Source organism: Bos grunniens, chromosome 16 (genome assembly GCF_055505025.1).
Source record: "Bos grunniens cultivar Pamir isolate PY7600 chromosome 16, Bosgru_T2T1.0, whole genome shotgun sequence".
In the NCBI taxonomy this organism is placed as follows: Eukaryota; Metazoa; Chordata; class Mammalia; order Artiodactyla; family Bovidae; genus Bos; species Bos grunniens.
This window is the reverse complement of record NC_141180.1, coordinates 46473509-46490072: the sequence shown is the minus strand read 5'-3', so window position 1 is coordinate 46490072 and position 16564 is coordinate 46473509. Positions and strand designations below refer to the sequence as shown.

The following is a 16564-nucleotide window of genomic DNA, read 5'->3' as shown; positions in this document are numbered from 1 at the left end:
GATCATTGAAAAAGCAAGAGAGTTCCAGAAAAACATCTATTTCTGCTTTATTGACTATGCCAAAGCCTTTGACTGTGTGGATCACAACAAACTGTGGAAAATTCTGAAAGAGATGGGAATACCAGACCACCTGACCTGCCTCCTGAGAAATCTGTATGCAGGTCAAGAAGCAACAGAACTGGACATGGAACAACAGACTGGTTCCAAATGGGGAAAGGGGTATGTCAAAGCTATATTGTCACCCTGTTTATTTAACTTATATGCAGAGTACATCATGCAAAATGCCAGGCTGGATGAAGCACAAGCTGGAATCAAGATTGCCAGGACAAATATCAATAACCTAGATATGCAGATGATATCACCCCTATGGCAGAAAGCGAAGAACTAAAGAGCCCCCTGATGAAAGTGAAAGAGAGTGAAAAAGTTGGCTTAAAACTCAACATTCAGAAAGCTGAGATCATGGCATCCAGTCCCATCACCTCATGGCAAATAGATGTGAAACAATGGCAACAGTGAGAGACTTTATTTTCTTGGGCTCCAAAGTCACTGCAGATGGTGACTGCAGCCATGAAATTAAAAGACAGTTGCTCCCTAGAAGAAAAGATATGACCAACCTAGACAGCATATTAAAAAGCAGAGACATTACTTTGCTGGCAAAGGTCTGTCTAGTCAAAGCTATGGTTTTTCCAGTAGTCATGTATGGATGTGAGAGTTAGACTATAAAGAAAGCTGAGAGCCAAAGAATTGATGTTTTTGAAGTATGGTGTTGGAGAAGACTCCTGAGAGTCCCTTGGACTGCAAGGAGATCCAACCAGTCTATCCTAAAGGAAATCAGTCCTGAATATTCATTGGAAGGACTGATGCTGAAGCCAAAACTCCATACTTTGGCCACCTGATGAAAAGAACTGACTCACTGGAAAAGGCCCTGATGCTGGTAAAGATTGAAGACAGGAGGAGAAGGGGATGACAGAGAATAAGATGGTTGGATGGAATCACTGACCCAATGGACATGAGTTTGAGTAAGCTCCAGGGTTGGTGATGGGCAGGGAAGCCTGGCATGCTGCAGTCCATGGGGTCGCAAAGCGTCAGACACAACTGAGCCACTGAACTGAACTGAACTGATTTCTAAAATGATACCACCTAAACTTGGAGTTTCTTCTGTGTGAACGTTTTAAATTTAAAAACTCATTTCCTTTAACTGATATAAGGGTATTAAGTTTACCTGTTTCTTGTTGAGTGAGGTTTAATAATTTTATTTTGCAAAGTTGTCCATTTTATCTACACTGATTAATTTCAACTTATTCATAATATTACCTTCTTTATGGTTCATTTTATGTGACTTTATAGAGCTTTTTTCAATTTGTGTCTTCTTTCTGTTTTCATATATGTATAGCTGAAAATTTATCAGTTTTATTGATCTTCCAAAAGAACCAGGCTTTTGTTTCATTGTTAAATCTTCTTGGTATTTTCAATTTTCTCTTTAAATGAATTTTGGTCTGTATTATTTCCATTTCTCCAATTTCATTTTATCTTGCCTTTTTTTAAAAGAAATTCTACGTTCTTAAGTTAGAAGTTTAGATTATTTAAGAATTTGTTGCTGTTGTTCAGTTGCTAAATTATGTCCAACTCTGCGACCCCATGAACTGCAGCAGGCCAGATTTCCCTGTCCTTCGCTATCTCCCCAAGTTTGCTCAAACTCATGTCCATTGAGTCGGTGATGCCATGAGTAGGCTTTTCAACTCAGGTGGCCAAAGTATTGGAGCTTCAGCATTAGTCCTTGCAATGAATATTCAGGGTTAATTTCCTTTAAGATTGGTTTCATCTCTTTACTGTCCAAGGGACTCTTAAGAGTCTTCTCCAACACCACAGGTCAAAGGCATCAATTTTTCAGCACTCAGTCTTCTTCATGGTACAACTTTCACATCCAGACATGACCACTAGAAAAACCGTAGCTTTGATTATATGGACCTTTGTCAGCAAAGTAATGTCTATGCTTTTGATTATGCTGTCTAGGTTTGTCACGGCTTTTTTTCCAAGGAGCAAACATCTTTTAATTTAATAAATGCAGTCACCGTCTGTAGTGATTTTGGAGCCCAAGAAAATAAAATCTGCCAGTGTTTTCTCCACCCCCTCCACCCATGTATTTGCATGAAGTGATGATCTTAGTTTTTTGAATGTTGAGTTTTAAGCCAACTTTTTCACTCTCCTCTTTCACTTTCATCAAAAGGCTCTTTAGTTCCTCTTGGCCTTCTGCCATTAGGGTGATGTCATCTGCATACCTGAGGTTGTTGATATTTATCCCAGCAATCTTGATTCCAGCTTGTGATTCATCCAGCCCAGCATTTCACATGATGTATTTTGCATATAAGTTAAATAAACAGGGTGACAATATACAGCCTTGACATACTCTTTTCTGAATTTTGAACCAGTTCATTGTTCCATGTCTGGTTCTGACTGTTGCTTCTTGACCTGCATACAGTACCCACTATATGAACTGGTTCAAAATTCAGCTTACAGAGATGCATGTTAGTACAATATACTAACAATGGCACTCATTTAGTGCTCTTTATTTTGGGGGCACTGTTCTAAGTACTTACATAAAGCATCTTATTTAATTTAATTTTTAATAACAATTCTATAAGGCAGTTGTTGTTATTATGCCCATTTTACAGACAAAGAATCTAAAGCATAAAGACTAAATACTTGCCCAAGGGCATACAACTATTAAGTGGCAGAATCCAAGCAATCTTTTTCTAAAGTCTGAGCCTTCAACAAGTTTACAGTGCTGCTTCTTAAAAATAAAATTAGTGACGATTCAAGGATGAATGCCAAGTAAAGGAGCAAGGATGAATGCATAATCTGTTCTGCAGAATTTTGCAGAGTTGATAAGCTTGGCCCATAGATTTGCCTCTAGCTCCCAAACAGTGTGAAAAAGAATGAGCTGCAAGATTTACAGTCACCAAAATGTGGAAATGAACCTTTTTTTTTTTTTTTCAGGAAGGTCACTGAAAGAAATCTCTTGTTGCTCTCCATTTGCATGGTGATTTTCATTTCATTCATTCACCCTGTATTTGTTTATACAATAACCACCTCTTGAGCACCTTCTATTTGTTAGGCTCTTTGCTTATTGCTTGTAGATGGAAGGAATAAAAAAACCCATGCCCTAGAGATACCCAGAGCATGTGGTTAAAGATCAATGGTATATCTTACTTGTGTTTTCTCCCACTTTATCCCCGAATGTGCAGTAGAACATAATGACAGGCACGAATGGATTTGGAACAGGTTCTTCTGTGAGATGAGACCTGAGGGAAGGTTAGAAAACACTAGAAAGAAACAACCATTTGAACTGATGGTGCCTGGTCACAGAAACATCGTTATTTCCAAACTACATCTTTCTGTGTAATCTGTAACCTGAGGCTGCCCCTGGACAAACTGGACACTGTACTTTAGAAGATTCCATGATTCTTTGGAGACCATGTGGCTGCAGGGATGAAGGGCAGGAGGATGGTAGGAGGAAACAAAGCCAGCTGGTTTCACCAAAGCTCTGAAATCCATGTGCGTGTGCATGCATATCTGTGCATATATGTGTTCCATTGCTAAGAGAGTACTCCTGGCTGCCTGGTCAAAGGTCACTCTTGCTCCTTCTGAAAATACTCCCTAGAAGCTGCAAAAAATATTTTTAAAAATGGTTCTTTCTCCTCTTCTCCCCATCTCAATTTATCTAATAAAAGGAATGTAGGCAAAATTATTTGTCCCAGTGGTCATGGCTCTTGCCTAGTAACATAGCCTTATTTTCTGCCACCTTTGACCATGAACCCCTGGATATAGGGATAACATTATAACACTTGGGCCTAAAGATAAGGACATGATTTATTTTGACACCTGAAACTTGGGCTTGGGTTTCTAAGTGAAAATCATATCAACACTATGAACGTTGGTTAAGATTTTATTCAGTGTTTTGAAATGCATGATGTCGCCTAAAGACCCATGATGCTGGCATCTGATAGATTCAGTTTTTTGGTCAAAGTGCAGAATTCATCCTGACCACAGAGGGCATCTTTCCTGAAGTCATTGCACCATAAAGATCTTAAGAAGAAGATGAGATGGGAAAAGTGAGAGGATACAGAGTTTCAATGCAGTTTGCATAGTGGTGGTAACAGGGAACTGAGAATAATTACTGAGGTACCTTGTGTTTCATTTTTAATTTGCAGTAATGGGCCTTATAGTCATCTTTTCTGGACTACTTTTGATTAGAAAGAAAAAGAGCGAATTCATTTGGAAGTCTTGATGTAGCAGCTGAATTATTTAATAGATTACATATTTAGCAAGGGTTTGAAAGCTATGTTAAGGAATAAGCATAAAGGTCTTAGACATTTCACCCAGAGAGTAGTGCTGCTCTGGCAGCAACAAAACTAACTCTTCCCCAAAGGGTTTTGCATGGAACTTTTAAAAAAGCTGTCACAGCTTGAGGTTCCTAAGCCAAAGCTGCTTCACTTACTTTTCTTTATCTTCTTTCTCTCTTGCAGTCCCAGCAGAAGTGCATCGTGATCTTTGCGCTGGTGTGCTGCTTTGCCATTCTCGTTGCATTGATATTTTCAGCTGTGGATATCATGGGAGAGGATGAAGATGGACTGTCAGAAAAAAATTGTCAAAATAAATGTCGGTAAGAGGTAACAAACAGAAATTTAAAAATTCTCTTTTAGGGAGTGGGTGAGAAAATCAGAGGGGGTCCTGGACAGTGAGAGACAAATATCATAAACACACATGAGCACCTAACTGCCTATTGGGTTAAGCTGAGGCATGAGTCACTGTCCACTGCTGATTTTACATTTATTTAGACTAAGGGAATAAAAATGAATCATACTTTACTTCACTTTACAGTTTGGGAATATTCTGTACAGAGTGTGTTGACAAAATGAAATTTTGCAACAACCTGCCTTTCTGGAGACCTCTGTGTGTGAGGTTTTGATTTGTTCCATAATAAGTTCAGCAGTAATGAAAGCCTCCACAGACTGAGGACGCCATGCTAGTTGTTGTTAATCAGAAGTTAAACACACATCTCAGGGAAAATTCCAACTTAAAATTAGGGATCAAATAAATAAGCATATCTATGAGAAGACATGCACTTCCTCAGTCTGTCCCAGTTTAGCACAAAGTTTATTTTCTATCCAGAAATTACAACAGCTTTATTGTTACATATCTGTATTATTTTTTCTTCAAGTACACTAAATAACATTTCCCTAGGGTCACTTCTGACTGCAGAGCCATCATAGCATGGTTTTATCCTCATAAATCTCCTCATCCAGCTCCTCCCTAGGTGCTACTTTGTTTTTTGAGGTTCGTAGGAGAATGTAAAAAAGTACCAAGATGTGGCAGAGAAACAAGAGGTTTATTTTTATGTTTGTGTGCTGCAGAGTCAAAGTGAGGCCATAAAATTACATGGTTATTAGGAATTAGTGCTTGTAATGAATTTTAAATATTGTTTTTTCCCTTTGAAAAGCATTAGTCAAAGTGCCCCTCTTTTCTAGCTTAAAATCAACCACAGCCTAGTAATATATATGTAAGTTTTTATCCTAGATATTTTGCCTTGAGGGTTGAATGTCCAACAAAAAAAAATCTGGATAAGACAATAGAAATTTGGGGTTCTTTTTAACCCATGATACATTATAGTTTAATTACTAGGCAACCGTGCTGTATAGAACGGGTACAAGAGAGAAATCAGTATACATTTTAGGTTGTTCCTTCATGCTAGATAGGTGTTCCTAAATATGTTTACTTCCCAGACTGAATTTGGGAGGAAAATTATATTGGGATTATCAGGAAAGCAATAGAAAAGCAATAGATCATCATTATGTTCCTCCTGAAAACTGTCTGCGTCATGACCTTGTGCTAATCTGTTACATGACACATATAAGCACACTGTGGGCAGGGGGCCAGTGACTCATACTTATTCACGGGGGTGGCTCAGCCCCTCCCTCTCACCTCACCTGTAATGAAGACTGCTGAGTACTTTAAATGGCAAATTCCAGAATCTAGAAGGCAACTTTGTAAAGATCAAACTGTAATGACTTCCATAAGACAAAATACCTAGGATCTTTTAACAAACGTTATGAGTTATATGTTTTTTACAACAAAAAAAGGGGAAACCTTCAAATTATGCCTATTTTCACTTGGAGAAATCTATTATAAAATTTAATCTAATTTTAATTTTCAACTCATACAACTGGAATTTGACCTAGTTATTTCTTCCATCTTAATCAATAACTAAATCCTGATGACTCAATATTGCTTCTCCCTCCATCTAGAATGTATTCTTCCAATTACCAACCATTTTCCTGCTTTCTTTTCCTTGGGTAGTTGCAATTATTGCCTTGATCTCTAGGTTGCATGTGCTAAGTTGCTTCAGTCATGTCCGTTTCTTTACGACCCTATGGAGTATAGCCCACCAGGCTCCTCTCTCCATGGGATTCTCCAGGCAAGAATACTGAAGTAGGTTGCCATTTCCTTTTCTAGGGGATCTTCCCAACCCAGGTGTCGAACCCAAGCCTCTATATCTCCTGTTTGGCAGGCAGATTCTTTACCACTAGTGCCACCCTGGAAGCCCTGCAACTCTTTTCCAGAACTTGCAGCCCCTCCAGATCTTCCTTATTTCTTTTCTCCTGCATTCTCAGCCTTGTCACTTTTGTGTATCTGCCTAGGTTATGTCTGGCTTCCTCCTGTCCTCATCCTGAGAAGCTTCTGCTTTTTCTCCTCTCTCCAGAGCACAGGGTGGAGGCAAGGCAACTGCAATTTCTTAAACCCCTATCCAATCCCAGTCTCCAGTGGGACAGTCCATTCCCCACCATCAATCGTTCTCATTTTAATTTGATGAACTTTTCTTATGTCAGTCACTATCTCCTTATCACTATAGGCAACATTACCATCTAACTTCCAGGACTCCCTCCTTTTGTACCTGGCTAACAGACCTTCTGGGCTGGGATGGTGGCTCAGCAGTAAAGAATCTGCCTGCAGTGCAGGAGATGTGGATTTGATTCCTGGATCAGGAAGATCCCCTGAAGAATCAAATGGCAACCCACTCCAGTATTCTTGCCTGGGAAATCCCATGGATAGAAGAGCCTGTCTGGCTACAGTCCATGGGGTCGCAAAATAGTCGGACATGACCGAGTGACTAAACAACAATAGGCCTTCGAACCACCAGTCCCATCTCTTGCCATCATCATTAGTAACTGTAAAAATTTTCAATACCCTAGCTTTACTGTATTTAACTACTTCAAGTCAATACATTTAGTGTCCACTTTGCCTTTGCACCTGCCAGCAAACTGCTCTACCTCCCAAGTAGCTTAATGTAGTGAAAGACCATGGACTTTGAAATTTGAAAGATTTGGATTCAAATGTACATTCCACCACTTACTGACTGTGTAAACTTGGGCAAGATATGTAATTTATGTTATTCACCTTTTTGCATAGCAACAAAGGACTGAACAAGGAGTTGCAACATAGTTCATGAGACAGTCATGGTGACTGTGGTCAGAAGTGCAGTGGGAAAGCCAGAGGAGGTTTAGGGGAGTGGCCTGGCAGAGTAGAAAGAGGAAACCTGGCTTTGGATGCCCCTCCACTCCTGATGGGTTATGAAAACTGTTTTAGTTTTATTTCCCTTAAAATGGTAGATTAAACAAAATCTCTCTCACAAGGTTTTATGAGGCTTCAGTAAATTGTATAAATCTACAACCAAGCCACAGGAAACTCATAACAAGCAATATATAAATGTCAGCCCTCTCCCTGTCCCTTCCTAAGCATACAGAATCCCCCTTCTCTAGTCGCAACTAGCTTCCTTCCCACCACCGCCCCCCAGCTTCACACTCATCCTGAATCTACTCTTCATCTTGATTTTAGTAGTCTTTGATTCTGTGGAGGTAAACAAAGAGAATGAACGTATGAGAACGAGTGAAGTAAACATGAGAACAGAGCTATTGATCCAGAGCTTGCTGTGGCAAGGCAGTTCACCTCAGTCACTTGTGTTTTAGCAGAGACTCAGAGGCAGGCAGCGGAGGGGGAAGTTCATCGTGGTGTGCCCTGTTGGCCTGGTGGAGCTGGAGGCAGGCTAGCTAGAAGCAGGCATCCTACGTGATGGGTTAGGGGTATGTATTTGTTTTCTCTGGTTGGTTCTAAATTGGAAGTAGGGACAAAAATTAGGGAAGATGGCAGTTATTAATCAAGTTATGGCTATCTTGATTTCAGAAGTTATTGTTTAGTTTCCTGGATTATTATTAGAGATAGCAATCCTCTTTCCTACAAGTCTGACTTAGAGCAGGCTGACTTCCTGGGCTGGTTATTATAGATAAGAAGTTGGTTTCCTGGGCAGGTTGCTGCAGGTTATGAGGTCAGAGTTCTACCATATATATATATATCCATACACACACACACACACACACACACACACACATATATATATATATATATATGTGGACTGGCTATTACTGATTTGCATATTCAATCTCCCTTTTCCCTAAACCTCCTCCTATACTACCAGCCCCTTCTGGTTTCGTTTTGTTTTTATCCATTTCTTAGACCATGACCAGTGTGTCTTGGATACTTACTGTAGCATCCTGTACTCTTACTTGCCTCCTTGGATCTTGTGCCTCAACCATGCTGCCAGTTCTTAAACTGGTTGACTCCTAGTCCCGCCCATCCTATTCTCAGGGCATCCTCAGCCATTGCTCACCCCCGCCACCTGCTTGCAGAGAGAGTGAGCTCCTTGTTCTTCAGTCCTGGGTTCCTTGAAGCAGGGATGTCCCAGGTAAAAGAAGTAACATTGTTTGGAGATGCACCCACTGAGTACGCTAGTGCTGATATAGACTAGGGGGGAAAACCACCAATCTGCAGAAGTCCCAGCATACCAGTCTCAACTTAGCCCTTCTCTACAAAGTTCTAGTCCTCCTCTCATGACCTTTTCCTGTCATTAACCTTTTCAGCCTCAAGGTGGTGCTGAGGAAGTCACATGATGCTCAGCTTCCAGTTACCCTTTACTCACTCACATCGTTTTCTTTTTGTGTTCTTCTCCTCATATGGGCTCAGATGGTAAAGAATCTGCCTGCAATGTGGGAGACCAGGGTTCAATTCTTGGTCAGGAAGATCCCTGGAGAATGGAATGGCAACCCACTCCAGTATTCTTGTCTGGAGAATCCCATGGACCGAGGAGCCTGGCAGGCTATAGTCCGTGGAGTCACAAAGAGTTGGACACGACTGAGCGACTAACACTTTCACTCGAAAAGTTTTCTTTTTATGTTCTTCTCCTTATGGTGTCATTATCTTAAAGAGTGCTGCTTGCTCAGTGCAACCTTTGCTGAGATCTCATTACCTTTGTAATTAAGCTCCCTCTGTGTTTGTAGCTCTCCTCACTCCTGAAAGTTGAAAGAATACAAGACATCCTACAGTCTGTCAGCAGCTTCTCACTGTTTTGACATCCCCTTTCCAAGGTCTCTTTACCCAGTGTACTCTTTTCTAAATATATTACTTTAACTCATTTTATCTCTACTAGCTAGCCTAAATACCTTTCTGTCCTCTGAAAGATTCCCGCTCTGAGTCATACCGCCCACTCAACATGTCTTTCTTTGTTGAGTTTTTATATGTCTCTCTAAAACATGTATCTCCCAATAAATATTATCCAATTTGTGATTTATTATTTCCTGATTTATTTTATTTCTCTTCTTTTTATTACTTCAGTTCAGTTCAGTTCAGTCGCTCAGTCGTGTCCAACTCTTTGAGACCCCATGAATCGCAGCACGCCAGGCCTCCCTGTCCATCACCAACTCCCAGAGTTCACTCAGACTCATGTCCATCGAGTCAGTGATTCCATCCAGCCATCTCATCCTCTGTCAACCCTTCTCCTCCTGCCCCCAATCCCTCCCAGCATCAGAGTCTTTTCCAATGAGTCAACTCTTCACACGAGGTGGCCAAAGTACTGGAGTTTCAGCTTTAGCATCATTCCTTCCAAAGAAATCCCAGGGCTGATCTCCTTCAGAATGGACCAGTTGGATCTCCTTGCAGTCCAAGGGACTCTCAAGAGTCTTCTCCAACACCACAGTTCAAAAGCATCAATTCGTCAGCACTCAGCCTTCTTCACAGTCCAACTCTCACATCCATACATGACCACAGAAAAACCATAGCCTTGACTAGACGGACCTTTGTTGGCAAAGTAATGTCTCTGCTTTTGAATATGTTATCTAGGTTGTTCATAACTTTCCTTCCAAGGAGTAAGCATCTTTTAATTTCATGGCTGAAGTCACCATCTGCAGTGATTTTGGAGCCCAGAAAAATAAAGTCTGACACTGTTTCCACTGTTTCCCCATCTATTTGCCATGAAGTGATGGGACCAGATGCCATGATCTTCGTTTTCTGAATGTTGAGCTTTAAGCCAACTTTTTCACTCTCCACTTTCACTTTCATCAAGAGGCTTTTGAGTTCCTCTTCAGTTTCTGCCATAAAGGTGGTGTCATCTGCATATCTGAGGTTATTGATATTCCTCCTGGCAATCTTGATTCCAGCTTGTGTTTCTTTTATTACTTAGCTTCTGTAATACTGTTCTAATAGTAGAATAATGATACCCTCAATTATAGTTTTCCATAAGAGTCAATAAAATAACTGCTCTAAATGTATCTTCCAAAGTGTATTTCAACCAACCTCAGTTTTTATGCTCAGAAACAAGGTCTTTTGACCTCGGTAAATGACTTTGACCTATTTCTCTGTCTCCTTGTACTGAATTTATGTGTACTTTCCATCATTTTCCTGTGGGTTTTTGATTGCTAATAAGTCCCTAGTAATATAAACTTCCACGTCACTTGATCACCTGAGAGGGTGAAAGGCAGATTTTCTAGTTTTACCAAGAAATTATATTTCAGTAGGCTCTGGGGCATTATTGAGAGTCAAGAATGACTTAAATGGCCAGTTGAGATTGTATACATCCTGTGTTTGGGCTAATTTGTGGTTCACTAGTGGCCCTAATTATTTTACACCATTCCCGCAAGATATAACTATGCACTATGATGTTTCCCACATGTCACATCCCCAGGGACCAGAGATGCTGGAACTTACCTCCCACTGCTGCTCACATGCAGAACACCTGCTCACCTGTGGAACTCACCCATTCAGATGAGAGACCTCCATTTTTCATTTTGCTGTTATACCTCTCTCCCCTGGACGAATCCTACATCAGTGGTTTTGGATTGTTACTGCCCCACTAGAGACCGCATTAGACACTTACTAGAAGAAGGACTTTTCTTTACCACACCTTGTGGATAAATGCACACAGAGTCACTTTTCACCTTGTTCCTGTTCCATCTCAAGCCCAATTCCCATAAACTATAGTAATGTAAACTCTCAATAAACAAGCTAAATACATTTCTAGGTGGGCTATTGTTGACTTCTAAACATATTGATGGATGTTTGCTGTCATTTCTATCCAGGTAATTATTAATTATGTCAACCCCTGCTCCTGGGCTTCCTCACACTTGCCTCTCATCCTTGTGCATCAGTCATGGGTCTGGGTGACTACTAGCCTGCTTGGGCTCACTCACAAATCTGCATATCCATTTTAGCTTGTGCCCATTTGGTCTGAAACATAAAGGGAATGGGAATGGACCAACTCAGTCTCTCTCTCTTTAGCTCTCTCTCTATATATACATATACATATACATATATATATAATCCCCACAATTCCTGAACCCAGTAATTTGCTTTTACCATAAAGTGAATGGACTTGGGTCTGTATAAAATGGGACCCATGTAATATTTTAGGCTGGGTAATTAACGTATAAGTTACTATATATGTGTTCAGTTGCTCAGTAATGTCCAACTCGTTGCAACCATATGGACTATAGCCCACAAGGCTCATCTGTCCATGGGATTTTCCTTGGCACAAATACTGGAGCGGATTGCTATTTCCTACTCCAGGAGATCTTCCTGACCAAGGGATCAAGCCTGCATCTCCTGCATTGCAGGTGGATTCTTTACCACTGAGCCACCAGGGGAGTAGGGTAAGTTATAATAATTGTTCTCTAATAAAGGGTGGCCTAGACCACCAAGGTTTGGCTACAAAAAGTATAGTAAGGGCAGACTCACTTTAATAGGGCACCTCCACCACCAAACACACACACACACTTTATAGACATTGTATAAATTTTACAGTTTCTCTGTTAGAAAGCTGGCTTCCCTATTTTATGTTTTTCGTATCTTAATTTTCTGAATTTCTTTCTCTGATCCATTATTTACTTACTTTAAAATAATATACTATATTCATGAAAGTGCAAAAATGTTAGTTGCTCAGTCGTGTCCGACTCTTTGCAACCCCATGGACTATATAGCCTGCCAGGCTCCTCTGTCCATGGGATTCTCCAAGCAAGAACACTGGAGTGGGTTACCATTTCTTTCTCCAGGGGAATTTTCCCAACCCAAGGGTCGAACCTGGGTCTCCAGCATTGCAGCCAGATTCTTTACCATCTGAGCCACTGAGGTATCTAACCCAGTTGCATCTCCAAAATAGGACATATATAGTGTGGATCATCAATATATAACATTTCTAGAAGATAGTGTTGAGAGACCTTTTGTGCATTGACAACCACCTCCTAGTAGTTTGTACTATCTCTTTGTTATCATGACCTTAGAGCTATTTTAACAGATACAACTTGCTCCAATAGACTATAATCATTGTTTTCCCTTTTAATGCCCTTTTTATTCTTGGCTAGAAGGAGCTGTCTTTTGTACATTTGGACATTGTTCTAGATATCTCTGAGAGCAGCCTTGCCTCTTGGAAGCTACAAGCTGTTCCAGCCCCGTTTTGAATTTTCTGATTCTGAGACCTGGTGTTTGTCTCCTGTCTAATGAATCCTGGTTCCTTTCATGGAACATTCTATTAAATATCAAAACTTTAAGTTCTAAGAGTGTCATTAAATTATCCCCCAAGGATATTGGTGATGAGGATATAAGGACACCAGAGGAGAGGCTTTTAAAATTGCTTTTGTGACTGAGCATCATTCCTTCATCCTTTTTCCTTTCCTTCCTTTCATATTATAGAAATAAGAACATGGACTATAGGGGCCAAATTCCCTGTGTTTGAATTTGGCTGTACCACTTAGGAGAATTGCAATTTGGGGCAAATTTCTCAATTTTATTATCACACTTTTTTTCATCTCTATCATGAAGACAATTATGATGTCCTATTTGAAAGGTTTCTGTAAAGACTAAGTATGTTGATGCAAGTACCTTTCAAACAATAACATTTGTCATGGTAAATGCACAGTAAGTGTTGACTCTTCCTTTTATTAAGGGACATAAGTTCATTATAAATATTTGCAGTCCCCTTTTACATTCCATTTAACTTTGCTCCAAAATAAGAGTTTTTTCATCCATTTGTTTTATCCTTTTCTTAAGCTACAAATTTTTCCTCTATTTAGATTAACTTTAATCTACCATGGTTTATATTGACAAACCCAACCATGTTTTTAAATTAGTGTTGCTCCCAAATTTAGAAGACTGGGTTTTTGGCTTCATATTTGACATTTGCGTGCTTTTCTGTCTAAAGAGAAAGAGAAACATTAATCTACACCCCTCCACCCCCAAAGAACAGGAAAGAATATAAAAGCCTAGAGCACCTGGTACTACAAATAGATTTCTAATGTACTAAACAACACCGACTCGATGGACATGAGTTTGAGTGAACTCGGGGAGTTGGTGATGGACAGGGAGCCTGGCATGCTGCGATTCATGGGGTCGCAGAGAGTCGGACATGACTGAGCGACTGAACTGAACTGAAACCAACAATCATGATGAAAGGTGGACTAAGGCAAAAACTGGCTCTAGAGCTTTTGTTCTAGATTTTCTCCTAGTTTCTCCATTTTAGCTCACAATGAACCTGTTTCCCTTATAAATCTCTTAATGTATTTTTCCTTTTATAATGCCAGTATCAAAAGTGAGCCATTTTACCTATTTCTTTTTTTAATTGAAGTGTAGTGGTACTTAGAGGTAAGAGAACACGCCTGCAATGCAGGACACTCGGGTTCAATCTCTGGGTTAGGAAGATCTCCTGGAGATGGAACTGGCAAGCCACTCTAGTATTCTTGCCTGGGAAACCCACGGACAGAGGAGCCTGGAGGGCTACAGCCCATAGGGTCACAAGGAGTCAGACATGACTTAGCAACTAAACAACAAGACAGTTGATTTACAAAGCTGATTTACAATACTATATTCATATTGACTGTGTGATGATTCAATGATTGAGTATATGATGATTCAATTCAATATTATTGAATCAAAATAATGATTCAATAGTTTTATAGATTATACTCCATTTAAGGTTATTATAAAGTAATTGTCTATATTCCCCATGTTGTACAATAATATGTTCTTGTAACTTATTTATTTGTAACTTATTGTACCTCTTAATGCCTTAACTCTATCTTGCTGTTGCTGCTGCTGCTGAGTCACTTCAGTCATGTCCAACTCTGTGCGACCCCATAGACCGTAGCCCACCAGGCTCCCCCATCCCTGGGATTCTCCAGGCAAGAACACTGGAGTGGGTTGCCATTTCCTTCTCCAATGCATGAAAGTGAAAAGTGAAAGTGAAGTTGCTCAGTCGTGTCCAACTCTTAGCGACCCTGCAGCCCACCAGGCTTCTGCATCCATGGGATTCTCCAGGCAAGAGTACTGGAGTGGGGTGCCATTGCCTTCTCCGAACTCTATTGTACCCCTCCCCATTTTCCTTTCTTTACCAGTAACCACAAGTTTGGTCTCTTTTTTTGTGAGTCTGTTTCTGTTTTGTTATATTCATTTGTTTGTTTTAATTTTTAGATTCCACATACACATGATAACATACAGTATTTGTCTATCTCTGTCTTGGACTTATTCTCCAGGCAGGTCCATCCATATTGTTTCAAATGGCAAAACCCCATTCTTTGTTATGACTAATATTCCATTTTATACACACACACACACACACACACACACACACACACACACACATATTGTGTCTAGTGGCTAAGTCATGTCCAACTCTTGGTGACTCTATGGCCTGTAGCCTGCCAGGCTCTTCTGTTCATGAAATTTTCCAGGCAAGAATACTGGAATGGGTTGCCATTTCCTTCCTACATATATGTATCACATCTTTATCCATTCATCTGTTGATAGTTTCTTAGATTGTTTCCATATCTTGGCTATTTTAAATAATGCTGCTGTGAACACTGGGGTACACGTATGTTTTTGAATTAATGTCTTTGTTTTCTTTGGATATATACACAGGAGTCGAATGGCTGGATTATATGGTAGTTCTATTTTTAGATAAACCTCCATACTGTTTCCCATAGTGGCTGCCTCAATTCACAGTTCCACCAACAGTGTACAAGGGTTCCCTTTTTTCCACATCCTCTCCAGCCTTTCTGGTTTGTAGATTTTTTGGTAATGGCCATTCTGACAGGTGTGAGGTGTCTCGTTGAGGCTTTGATTTGCATTTCCCTAGTAACTGGTGATCTTGAGCATCTTTTCATGTGCCTGCTGGAGATTTGCATGTCATCTTTGGAAAAATATTTATTCAGGACTTCTGCCCATTTTTTAAATTGAGGTTTTTTTTTTTTTAGAGTTATATGAGTTGTTTATATAGTTCTGATATTAACCCCTTATCAGCCATATCACATTCAAATATTTTCTTCTGTTTAATAGGCTGTCTTTTTGTTGTTATGTTGATGCTTTTCCTTGCTGTGCAAAAGGTTTTACATGTAATAAGGTCTCGGTTGTGTGTATTTGCTTTTGTTTCCTTTGCTTTAGGAAACAGATCCAAAAAAATCATTACATCTATTTATGTCAAAGTGTGTTCTGCCTATGCCTTCTTCTAGGAGCTTTATGGTCTGTGGTCTTACATTTAGGTCTCCAGTATATTTTGAGTTTATTTTTGTGTACTGCATAAAAAATATTCTCATTTCATTCATTTAGAAGTAGCTTTCCACTTTTCTCAGCACCACCCACTGAAGAGACTTTTTTCCTCATTGTATATTCTGGCCTCCTTTGTCATAGATTGTTGTTGTTGTTCAGATGCTTAGTTGTGTCTGACTCTTTGCAACCTCATGGACTGCACCACACTTTCACTGTTTCCCAGAGTTTGCACAAATTTATGTCCATTCAGTTGGTGATTCTATCTAAGCATCTCTTCCTCTGCCACCCCCTTCTCCTGTGGCCTTCAATCTTTCCCAGCATCAGGGTCTTTTCCAGTGAGTTAGCTCTTCCCATCAAGTGGTCAAAGTATTGGAGCTTCAGCTTGAGCATCAGTTCTTCCAGTGAATATCCACAGTTGATTTCCTTTAGGATTGACTGGTTTGATCTCCTTGCAGTCCAAGAGACTCTCAAAAGCCTTCTCCAACTCCGTAATTCAAAAGCATTGATTCTTCCTTGCTTAGCCTTCTTTGTGGTCCACCACTCACTTCTGTACATGACTACTGGGAAAACCATAGCTTTGACTACAGGCCTTTACCAGCAAAGCGATGCCTCTGCTTTTTTAAACGCTGTCTAGTTTGTCAGAGCTTTT

The 16564-nt window shown here is 40.1% G+C and overlaps 1 protein-coding gene across 2 annotated transcripts in view; it reads left to right on the top strand.

Moving 5' to 3' along the window:
* The window catches only part of PLD5 (phospholipase D family member 5), a 427217-nt gene that overhangs the window by 197465 nt on the left and 213188 nt on the right, over positions 1-16564 (top strand). The window contains exon 2 of one of the 2 annotated variants that reach the window (XM_086342686.1): positions 4527-4663. In XM_086342686.1, coding sequence (XP_086198812.1) covers positions 4527-4663 — 137 coding nt within the window. Of the gene's footprint in view, positions 1-4526; positions 4671-16564 lie in introns of both variants that reach the window. The other variant, XM_086342687.1, reaches the window with a different exon arrangement.